Source organism: Pleurodeles waltl, chromosome 6 (genome assembly GCF_031143425.1).
Source record: "Pleurodeles waltl isolate 20211129_DDA chromosome 6, aPleWal1.hap1.20221129, whole genome shotgun sequence".
NCBI classification, from domain to species: domain Eukaryota; kingdom Metazoa; phylum Chordata; class Amphibia; order Caudata; family Salamandridae; genus Pleurodeles; species Pleurodeles waltl.
Window position 1 is genome coordinate 1,402,886,208 of NC_090445.1, and position 12,664 is coordinate 1,402,898,871.

The window sequence follows — 12,664 nt, forward strand, 5'->3', positions numbered from 1 at the left end:
CCATCATGTCAGACAAGTGGGTTTTTCTAATAGTCCGAAGGGGTTACCCCCTCACCTTCAAGAGTACTCCTCCATCCATGACACCATCCTCAGATCAGCAGACAGAGGCACTTCTCCGCAAGGAGGTTACGGATCTCTTGGCCAACGGAACCATAGAGAGGGACCCTGTGCCAGAAGTCGATTGTGGTGGTTATTCCCACTACTTTCTGGTGCCTAAAAACAAAAAGTGCCTCCACCCTATTCTAGATCTTCGATCCTTCAATCTCTTCCTCAAAAAGGAGAAGTTCAAGATGCTCACTCTGGCTCAGGTCTTATCTGCTCTGTACCCAGGAGACTGGATGGTAGCGTTGGACTTGCAGGACGCATATTTCCATATTCCTATCCTGTCCCACAGACGTCACTTGGGGATCATGGTAGGTCATGAGCATTTTCAATTTACTGTGCTCCCCTTCGGCCTTACCAGTGCCCCTCGGGTGTTCACCAAAGTGATGGCGGTGGTCGCAGCTCATCTGCACAGGTTAGGGGTTTCAGTCTTCCCCTGCCTCGATGACTGACTGTTGAAGGCGGGCTCGCCCCAGACTGGGGTCTCTCACCTCCAGACTGCGGCAAACCTCCTGGATGTGTTGGAGTTTGCTACAAACATGCCGAAGTCACACCTGACAACCTCTCAGACTCTCCCTTTCTTTGGAAATATATTTGACACAGTGCAGTTTAAGCCTTATCCACCCGAGCGGTGAGTCCAGGATATTCAGGCTATGATACCGATGTTTCAGCCTCTAGACTGGATTTCAGTGAGAATGATTCTGAGGCTACTGGACCTCTTGGGCTCTTGCATCCTGCTGGTGACACATGCCAGATGGCATATGCGGCTCTGCAGTGGGACCTGAAGTTCCGGGAGGCACAGCATCAGGGGAATCTCTCCATGGTCCACATCTTGGAGGGAACTGCACAAGATCTGCAGTGGTGGCGTTTGAACCGCGATTGGGGTAGAGGCAGATACCTCTTCCTTCCCCAACCAGATATGACGGTATTAACTTAAACATTACAAGTGTGATGGGGCGGCCACATGGGAGAGGATGAGATCAGAGCCATCTGGTCTCTGAGCTCCATATCCATGTTTTGGAGCTCAGGGCGATCAGGCAAACAGTGAAGGCATTCCTTCCCTCATTCAAAAGGAAAGTGTTACAGGTTTTAACGGACAACACCACCGACTTGTGGTACTGCAACAAACAGGGCGGGGTGGGGTCGTGGACTCTTTGTCAGGAGGCTCTGCGCCTCTGGACATGGCTGGAACATCTGGGCATATCTCTGGTGGATATACATCTGGTGGGCTCTCTGAAAGCCATAGCAGACAAACTCAGCTGATAATGCCGGGTCGATCCCAAATGGCGTCTTGATCAGGCTGTGGTGCAAGGTCTCTTTGAGCAGTGGGGAGCGCCTTGGTTATAGCTGTTCGCCTCCACAGAGAGTGCACAATGTCGGCTGTTTTGCATGTTAGTTTCCAAGGTGGCACTCGCTCAGCGACGCTTTTTGTCTCGAGGAACTCAGGCCTCCTATATGCCTTTCCCCCAATACCACTTCTGCCCAGAGTTCTCAAGAAGATAAAGAATGACCGGGCCCAAGTCATTCTTGTGGCTCCAGACTGGGCACAAAGAGTTTGGTATCCTGAGCTTTTAAGCGTGGCCATCAATCCTCCACTCAGACTGCCTATTCAGGAGGATCTTCTGTCACAGCAGCAGTGGACGGTTCTCCAACTATCCAGTCTCTGCCTTCTTGCATGGAGATTGAGCAGCGGTAGTCATCAGCTTTTGACCTTCTGCCCAAGTCTGCAATGTTATCTTGGCAGCCAGGCATCCCTCCACCAAAACGGTATACGCCTGTAGATGGAACAAATTTGTGGCATGGTGCACAGACAAGTCTGTTGATCCCCTCTCTGCCCCTCTATCTGCGGTCCTTCTGTTTATTCTTTCTTCAGCCCAGCAGGGCTTTGCTTTGGACACCCTCAAGGCGTACTTATCTGCCAAATCTGCTTTCCTCCTGTTACCCTACCAATCCTCCTTGTTTAAATCTCCTAATGTTGGTAGATCCCTCAAAGGCCTTACCCACTCCTTCTCCATTCACAATGCCCTAATGGGTTTTGAACTTGGTTCTTACCTTCCTGATGTGTGCTCCTTTCGAGCCACTTAACTACTGTCCACTTTGGTGTCTTACTCTGAAGAGAACCTTTCTTGTAGCCATCACTTCTGCCCGCATAGTGAGTGAGCTGCAGGCTCTTTCCTCAAAGCCACCTTTTAGTTCCATCCATCCTGACAAGGTGGTGCTCCGTACCAGGGCTTACTTTTTACCGAAAGTGGTCACACCCTTTCATGTAGGCCAGTCCATCACCTTGTCTACTTTTTCTAAGGAAGAGATAAGACTCCACTGCCTGGACCCATAAAGAGCGTTGGGATTTTGTCTTGATCGTACCAAAGAGTTCTGGGAGGGATGATCAACTCTTTGTGGGCTATGTGGGTGCAAAGAAAGGTTGGGCAGTGCAGAAGAGAACCATTTCTAGATGGGTTGTTCTCTGCTTTAAAATGTGCTATTTATTGGTTAAGAAGCAACCCCTGAAGAGTTTGCATGCTCACTGCACCCGAGCAAAAGCTGCAACCACTGCGTTAGAATGCAGAGTTGCAGTCCTGGACATCTGTCCTGCAGTATCGTGGCCGTCTCTCCTCTTGTTCACCAAACTATACTGCCTGGACACTCAGGTCCGTAGGGATGGGTACTTTGCATTCGGTCCTTCAGGACTTCCTAGTATGATCGTGGTTCGCAGGCCCACCTCTGGGGATGGTATTGCTTGGGTATCTATTCTAAGGTAAAGAACCTGGAGCTAGAAGCCACCCTAAGGTAGATGACCCATTGGTCACTACCAGGTTCCCCTCTAAAACATGCCTAAATACAGTATTTAGAGGGCATCCCTAGACCAAGAATTCAGATTTGGTGGACAGAAGAAGACCAGCACCATGAAGAGCCAAGGCCCGAGAACTATGGACCTGCTGTACCAAGAAAACACGCCAAACCCTGCCTGTTGCACCCTGGACCCGATAATCACTGCTGAGGAGATGCTTGACGACTGGAAGAACTCTAAAGAACCCCAGAGGACCTCCAGGCTTTGCCAATTGCCAGAGAACTCCTTCCAGAGTGGAGGCACCACTCTAAATCCACATGGAACCAACAAGCCACTGAGGGATACTTCACTGACCGGATGCTAACTCCGGAACTGGACACTGCAACTAGACCAAACTTCACACCGACGACCGCGAGGACAAACCCTGCCAGTGTGCCTAGTTTGGTGGCACCGCACCCTCTAGGGGCTGGATCACACCAATACCCTGGGTATTGGTCACCTAGCATTGGACATCCCCAACAAATGTCCACCCGGGACTGTAAAACGACCAGGAGGACTCCCCAGTTGAGAGACTTCAGAAACAACCTGAACCTCCTGCCAGAGTGCCCCCATTGTCCTGCAGACGACCCCTGAACTGACTTACCCACTGCTTCTAATGGTATCCTTGCACACAGCTCCTGGATCACAAATTTATTCTGCACTCGGCCACCCTGGGCCTTGCACCAAAGAACCAGCTGTGTCCTTAGGGTTCCCCCCACCACTTGCAACCTCGACACTCCAAAGGAGCCCCCAGTATTCACCTTTAAACTTACCTGTGCAGTGCCTTTCGAAGTGATCCCTCGCAGTGGCCCTGCACCAGCTCCAGAGACCTCTCCCTGATGCTATCTGAACTTCTCCAGCTGGCACAGTTTGCCCACCGACGACCTTGACCAACCTGAAAAGAAAAACTTGGTGAACCTACTGTGTGATTTTTATATGTATTTGTAAAGGTTATCATCCATTGATTCCTATGGTGCGTAATTAGGCACAAAAACAGAATTTTTATTAAACTTCAAAAATTCATATCTTGAAAAGTACTTAACCTATTCTGATGATCTTGGTCTTGAAATGTATATAAAAATCCGAAATATTTTTATAAATTGGTCTCGAGTTATTCCTTTGATTGTGTGAGTTGCAAGATTGATGCTTTGAGTACAACTAATGCTTTGCACTTCTCCAAGATTGGCCTAACTGCTCAACCAAGCTACCATAAAAAACAATTGAACTTTAGGTGGTCTAGTTGTTACCCCTGTAAACCAATGTGTGGTTGCCTGGACTCCCTGCACAGTGCACCTAGCTTTGCACACTAGATAGAGAGCCAGCCTCTTACATATACCATACACGAAGTGGAGTATTTGCTGGTGAGCATTCCCCTGGGCAGAGAGTTAGTTTTTTTCACTTGTGAGATTATGGAATCACAGTAGTATCCCTTATAGGGGGATTTTGTAATACTAACACCTTCTTGGGAGTGTCAGTATATTATTTAATCTCTGTTTGAAGATATATATTTATAAGGGGGGCTACAGCACTAAGGGTGTCTGTTCGCTAAGTCATTTTTGTACTATCAAATAAGGTAGCTTTTGATCTACACTAATTTTGGTGTGCATCTTCTTTTACCTATGATATGGTCGTATCCGTTTTTCTACTTTTGGTACATTGTTTGATCTCAATAGTTTAATATTGGATAACCACCACAATTTGGCAGATTTTCTGCACTCTGGTGTAGACATTTGTATGGTGTCAGCATGTTCTTTGAACATTATTCTTTTCAAGACTTTATATCAATTTTTCATGGGTCTACATTGAAGTGTATCTCTCTGTAGATTTAGTTTTGCCTATTGAATAGAATAATGATTATTACTGACTTTAGGAGTTGTTCTGCGCTTGAGCCTTTGCATTCACAACCTTCTTTTCAAAGGGTTTTACCCTCTTCATGGCTTCTTCTTCTTGAGGAGCGTATATGCTATTACCTCATCTAGGTACAAGCGCTTTCATCGTTACCTTACTGTAGTTGTTGTAGGTTGGGTTCATACTTTGAGGAAGTTTGTCATAAGACGAAATATCCGAAATTAGACGGATTCTTTTTATTTCAGAATCTTGTACATTTTCTGTCTTTTGCATCAACACTTTTTCTAGTTCATCTATAGATGAGTCTTAATAATTTTAAGAGTCATATACTGACCTTGGTTTCCGCAACACTACCAAGGCCCCTTTTTTATTCTTGCTGTTTTATTCAGCCTTTAAAAAAATAAATATATTTTGTTGGTTACTACATAGGCATTTGTTGTTATACTTCTATATCAGCAGGTATATATATATATATATATATATATATATATTGAGAATATGTTGAAGTTGTTTTTATCATCACTAGCTACTTTTCCTGGGGAAAAGTATATTTGTATGCTAAATGGTTGCTATTGTTGTCTTCAACTTGTTTTTAAAGAGGATAATTGTATGTTTTCTCTGCAAGAGATGAACAGTCGATGTTTGTCTTATAGTGAAGGTCTAGTTAGGATATACCCTTACATGGTAACAGGTATTGCTCAATTACATGTTTTGTTGCTCTGAGTTCCAACAGGGCAGAGCATGCTGTTTCGGTCTACATATAAGAACAAACAGATTTATCTTTACTGGCTCATTTGGCAATACTGTCCTAGGGTCACGAGTAGTGTTTCTTGACCATGTTTTCTTTGTCTTTATGACTTTCATTGCTGTGGTCCTTTCCACAGTACTTTTAGGGTGGTCATGCATGGGTTTGGATACCATTAAGGGAGCAGGTTAGCTTAATATTCATTCTGTTAGTTTGCCTATAACATTGATTTGCCATATTAACAGGGCTTTTCTTTATCCCATGTTTTGTAATGTTTATGACTCCTTATCTATGGTTCCTCGCACAAGTTTTACATTGCAAAATATGTTTGGGCTCACCTACATTCTTATGCATGCCTGGCCTTTTTGAATTGTTCTAGACTGTTTTTTTATTCTAAGAACATATTTTTAATAGTATCTATCAATCATGGGTGATGCTCTCTCCATGACATTAACGTTATTATTAGTTTTTTTATTACTGTGGTCCTTTACACAGTCATTTTGCTAAAGACATGTATTCTTTTGAATGCATGGTCTATTTATCTTGTACTAGACCAGTTATCTCTAGTTAGAATATTTTAAATGTTGTTGAGTTGCTTCTGACATACATTTGACATACTAACATGGATGACGTTATGCCCATGTTTTTTCATGTACCGTGGTTCTGTCCACATGTTTTGATGTCATAGGGTATATTATTACTCACCTTACTTGTTATTGTTTTTTTTTTTTCCTCCTGTTCTAGACCAGTTTTATGATACTTTGAGAAGTTTTTTGGGAGATCGCAGTTCTCATTCCCTCCCTCAGGTCTCTATGACTTTTGTATCTGATTCTAAAGTAAGGAATCTGCAGATAGATGTCTCTAAGATGAAGAAGTTACTTACCTTCAGTAACGCATTATCTGGTAGAGACAGGCTCAAGCCACAGATTCCTTAAGGATCCTCCCTGCGCTGTGAACTGAATCCTCCTTAGTCTCAGAAGATTTCAATATGGAAATCAATACTTTGAATGAATATTTTGGTGATTATTTGACACAAAGATTTATTTTGTGCTGGCACACTGTTTCAATAGGCTCTTTCTTATGTGTCTCCACGTTTTGAGTGCAGAAAATACAGCTCTGACATTTTCACAGCCAGAAGCTTCATTAACCGCTCCAGCAGAGCCTTTGGCCGAAGATGACTACAGGAGTCACACCCTTCAGCGTCATGGTGCTCACCCAGGTACCACATACAAATAGAGTGAGGGTCCACAGCCGACATTTGTCGTCCACAGGACCACAGGGTTTGAACCCTGAAGGCATGGAAAAAGCACACTGTTGCAGATGACTAAAACGTCGAGGTGGGCCACAAAGTACTGTTACTGGATCCACATTGCAAGCGCGGAAATTAATGAAACTTACGTCGACGAGGGGGTTATATGCACTCTGATGATGTCACACCTGGTGAACGATGTCTATACGGAGTATCACGAAACCCTAATCTGGTGCGGAGACGTGCTAGGGGAAAAAAAAAGTTCCCGGTCCAGGTTTCCGCCTGGGGAAGATTAATTAATCTGTGACTAGATCCGGTCTCTACCAGATAATGCGTTACCAAAGTTAAGTAACTTGTTCTTCCAGACCAATCTGGACCCTGGAGGATTTTCATAATATGAGGACTCTACAGGAAAATTATGAAATAGTTAATGAAGATAAATAACTTTTTCATCCATAGAGTTACGCCTTTCTGACCATAACAGCAGCGCATTTTAATCAATGAATGTAGAGATGTCATCTGAAATTACATATTTAGTGGCTCACCAGTGATGACATTGATAATTTAATTTGTGATTTCCTTGTGACACATCACAGTACCTTACAACATGTGTTTTTCAATGTGTTTTTAAGGAGCTTCTGAGCCAAGCAGCAAAGATACTGGGATCAGTGGATTTTCTTGGCAATCCAATGGGACTCTTGAATGATGTGTCGGAGGGTGTTTCCGGACTTATAAAATATGGAAATGTTGGGGGTCTTATAAGAAACGTAACCCATGGAGTATCAAACTCTGCTGCAAAGGTAATTTTGTAACTGGTATTTTTGCATGTTAAAACAAATGTTTGTATTTAGATCTTTGGCTACATTCTTCTGATGTTACTTAGTTGTTTAGCTGCACATGCTGTTCACTGACTATATGGTGATATTTAATGTTTTACCAAGAACTCTACAAACATTTATATTAGCTGCAATGGCAGAATCCCTATTTTTACTTACAAAATTTAACCCAGTCGCAAGTGACACTTGTGTAACGAGGGGGAAAGGGATACATTTATACATATAGCATGGAAATGACCTGTGATACAGAGATATCGGAAAAGATCCTTGTGGGAAACGGATGTGACACTAGGGCTTACCCTGGATCTGGAACATGCAACCTTACTTTTCGGGTATGTGAGAGCACACATTAAAAAGATAGCAACAATTCCTTGTACATACAGGCCTCATTATAGGCAAGAGAGCTATTGCACAATACTAGTCCAGTCCAAAACCCTCCAAATGTAACAGTTTGGTGGAGCAACTTGGATTTGTGTATGGTAGCAGAAAGATCAGCCTGTGTGCTCAGAGAGCACCTAAGAATAATAACAAAATATGGGATGCATGATCGAAACGCTATAGACTATCATAAACTAAAAAAGAAGAAACATGTAAAGTTGTTTGGGGTGAAATCGCCACTCGTACTGTAAAATATAGTATTCTCAATATCGCTGTAATAAGATTTTCTGATGGATACTTTTAAAAGCAGATTCCTCACCTTCTGAATACCCCCAGGTGCCACAATTGATATGTAGATTTTTCTTAGCTTGGCTTCTGGCAAACTGTAAGGAGGGTTATACGACTCCGCATCAGCTTTGCCCCCATTCCAGAAGTGACACTGGTGCCACATATATGCGCCACCCTATGGCACTGATGTCAATTCCTTTTTTAGCACCTTCTGATGTGGATCAAGGGAGTTGGAAGCTGGATTTCTATATAGTGCAATAAAATTAACTGCACCTTGGCATTGTAGAGGCAAACGTAAATAGGACTAAAGCTCTATTTTGGTAGCGTGGGCAAGTAGTTAGGCTTATCAGAGATTAGTGCTGACATTTGTTATACTCACAGAGGCAATAAATGACACGCACACTCAATTAATAAATCCGAGACCAGTTTAGAAAAATAATTATCTTCAGGCATGATTACCCCCACTCTTCGCCTGATGTCACCAGCTAACCAAGACCCAAGTGATAGTGCTCTCTCCTCCAAATCGGGGTTGTACTTCTTGCACCCCACAATTGGCATACTGGTTGTAGGAAAATGCCACTGTTGGCATGATTACCCCCTAACTTTTTGCCTTTTGTTGTATTGCTAGTTATGATTGAAAGTGTGCTGGTACCCTGCTAACCAGGCCCCAGCACCAGTGTTCGTTCCCTAAACTGTACCTTTGTCTCCACAATTGGCACAGCCCTGGCACACAAATAAGTCCCTTGTAACTGGTACACCTAGTACCAAGGGCCCTGTGGCCAGGGAAGGTCTCTAAGGGCTGCAGCATGTATTATGCCACCCTAGGGACCCCTCAATCAGCACATGCACACTGCCTCACAGCTTGTGTGTGCTGGTGGGGTGAAAATGACTAAGTCGACATGACACTCCCCTCAGGGTGGCGTGCCCACAACCCACTGCCTGTGGCATAAGTAAGTCATCCCTCTAGCAGGCCTTACAGCCCTCAGGCAGGGTGCACTAGACCACAGGTGAGGGCATAGTTGAATGAGCACTCTGCTCCTACAGTGTCTAAGCCAATTCTTAGACATTGTAAGTGCAGGGTAGCTATGAAGAGTATATGGTCTGGTAGTTTGTCAAACACGAACTCCACAGTTCCATAATGGCTACACTGAATACTGGGAAGTTTGGTATCAAACTTCTCAGCACAATAAATCCACACTGATGCCAGTGTGGGATTTATTGAAAAGTGCACACAGAGGGCCTCTTAGAGATGCCCCTGTATACCAGTCCAACTACTGTTGGGAGGCTGACCAGTGTCTGCCAGCCTGCCACATCCAGACGGGTTTGTGGCCACCTGGGATGAGTGCCCTTGTCACTCTGTGGCCAGGAACAAACCCTGCACTGGGTGGAGGTGCTTCACACCTCCCCCTGCAGGAACTGTAACACCTGGCGGTAAGGCTCAAGCCTGGTGTTACAGCCCCCCAGGGCACTCCAGCTATTGGATGTGCCCGCCCCTCCGGACACAGCCCCCACTTTTGGCAGCAAGTCCTGAGGAGATAATGAGGAAAACAAGGAGGAGTCACCCACCAGTCATGACAACCCCTACCGGCCTGTCTCCAGACCCAGAGAACTTGCACAGCGACGCATCCAGCAGGACCAGTGACCTCTGAGGACTCAAAGGACTGACCGGCACCTAAAGTACCAAGAAACGCCTGTGAACAGCGGCTCTGTCCAAAACTGCATCCAAGAAACCATCTCTAAAGAGACTCCAGCCTCACTCCGGAAGCGTGAGTCTCCACACTCTGCACGCGACACCCCCGGCTTGTGTCCAGAAGAACCGACACCGCAGAGAGGACCCCCAGGTGACTCCAACGACGTGTACACCCTGAGACGACCTCCCTGCATCCCCACAGCGACGCCTGCAGAGACGATCCAGAGGCTTCCCCTGACCGCGACTGCCCGGTAACAAAGGAACCCGACGCCTGGAAGAAGGAAGCACTGCACCCGCAGCCCCCAGGGCCCGAGAGGAACCAACTACCGGTGCAGGCGTTCCAGCAGGCAGCCCTCATCCTAGCTGAGTCAGTGGCTGGCCCGAGAAGCCCCCCTGTGCACTGCCTGCATCGCCAGAGTGACCCCCGGGTCTCTCCATTAATTCCTATCTGAATCCCGACACCTACTTCACACACTGCACCCGGCCACCCCTGTGCCACTGAGGGTGTTTTTTGTGTGCCTGTTTGGGACCCCCCCAGTGTTCTACAAAACCCCCCTGGTCTGCTCCCCGAGGGCGCAGGCACTTACCTAATAGCAGACTGGAACCGGAGCACCCCTGTTCCTCATAGGTGCCTATGCTATTTAAGCCCTACTTTGACCTCTGCACCTGACTGGCCCTGTATTGCTGGTGCTGGGTGTTTGGGGTTGACTTGAACCCCCAACGGTGGGCTGCCTGTTCCCAGGAGACCGAACTTGTAAGTGCTTTACTTACCTGAGAAACTAACCTATACTTACCTCCCCAGGAACGGTTGATTTTTGCCCACTTTTAAGCTAGCTTATTGCCATTTTTTGCCAAAACTGTGTACATTACTGTTTTAATTCAAAGTTCCATACTTACCTTTGTTAAGTACCTTACAATTTATGTAGTTACCTAAATTCTGAATCTTGTGGAAAATAATATTTTGCTATATAACAGCCTATTGGCCTGCAGTTAAGTCTTTGAGTGTGTGTTCTCATTTATTGCATGTGTGTGTACAAGAAATGCTTAACACTACTCTCTGATAAGCCTACTGCTCGACCACACTACCCCAAAATAGAGCATTAGTATTATCTCATTTTTCCACTAGCAACCTTTAAGGAGAACCCTTGGACTCTGTGCACACTATCTCTCACTTTGAGATAGTATATACAGAGCCAACGTCCTACACTGGTGTATCCCTGTAAGTCCCAAGTATATGGTACCAAGGTACCCAGGGCATTGGTACACCAGCGGTGCTCATGGGCTGCAGCATGTATTATGCCACACATGGGAGTCCATGCAAACTGTGTTTGCAGGCCTGCTATTTGCAGCCTGTGTGAAAAGGTGCATGCACCCTTTCACTGCTGGTCACTACACCAGGTCACTATAAGTCACGCCTATGGTAGCCCCTTCCAGCCCGAAGGGCAGGGTGCAGGTCCCTGTGTTTCTGGGCACCCCTGCATGAGCAGAGGTGCCCCTATGTACTCCAGTTCCGATTCCCTGGACATCATAAGTGCGGGGAAGCCATTTTAGCTATGTACTGGCCACAGGTCACTACTTGTGGTCCAGCTACACAATGGTAACTCTGAACCTGGGCATGTTTGGTATCAAACATGTCAGAATCATGCCCCAATACTGATGCCTGTATTGGTGGCATGATTCCATGCACTCTGTAGGCTCCTTAAAGGACCCTCAGATACTGCTCCTACCACTCTTTCAGAGTCTTCGAGCAGGCTAAGCTGCTGCAGCCCCTCAGACAGGATTCTGCCTCTCCTACTGCTCGACCAGCTCAAGCAGGGGAAGGCAGAACAAAGGATTTCATGTGGGAGGGGGGTGCAATCTCCTCTCCTTTTGGAAATCGGTGTTACAGGGTTGGAGAGGGGTAACCTCCCCACACCACTGGTTTGCTTTGAAGGGCACATTTGGTGCCCTCCATGCATAATCCGGTTTGCACCAGTCGAGGAACCCTTGGTCCCTGCTCCGGTGTGAAACAGGATAAAGGAGGTGGAATGACCACTTCCCTGTCCATCACCGCCCCAGGGGGTTGCCTGGACCCGATATAAGGTGTAACACCATAGGTGTCCACCACACTGAGCTAGCCTTTTACATCAGTGGTGCAGAGGTGGGACAAGACACTTGCAATTGCTTTACCACTCTGTCACCAGCGACTTTCCACAGGGAAGGTCACTACTAGTCTTTAGGACACACTACACTTGGTGGTAGGGATTTCTCTACTTCAGGTTTAGGGAAGTTGGGGGCCTATCATAGCCTTTTTTCTAAACTTTTAGAAAGTCTAGAACCTTACAGTAGATAGGTGCACCCACGCTACTCTAGGTAACATGCCTTCTGCAGAAGAGACAGCTCAGGCCCAGACAATCTATATGAGGGACTCACCTTCCAGGAACTGAGGGAGCTATGGGCCTCTAGGAAGCTGAAGACAGGGAGAAATGAGACATCCACACAACACTCTACTCCTGGGATTGCTCATCCAGTCTGGTGTGCAGAACTTAGAACGCCAGGAAGGGCAGTAAGTAGAGAATGACCCTCCAGTGTTAGATAGGATAGACTTAGTTCCTACTCGTCAGGTAGATACTGTGGAACACCATAGTCCTATTAGGAGCACTCATAGTAGTGAAAAGGGGAGACACACCAGTAGGTCCACTTTTTCTCCTAGGGGTGCAAA

General features: G+C 46.0%; 1 protein-coding gene across 2 annotated transcripts in view; it reads left to right on the plus strand.

Moving 5' to 3' along the window:
- VPS13D (vacuolar protein sorting 13 homolog D) overlaps positions 1-12,664 on the plus strand; it is a 2,230,750-nt gene that overhangs the window by 1,916,251 nt on the left and 301,835 nt on the right. For both annotated transcript variants that reach the window (XM_069240741.1, XM_069240742.1), the window contains one exon: positions 7,404-7,571. In XM_069240741.1, coding sequence (XP_069096842.1) covers positions 7,404-7,571 — 168 coding nt within the window. The remainder of the gene's footprint in view (positions 1-7,403; positions 7,572-12,664) is intronic.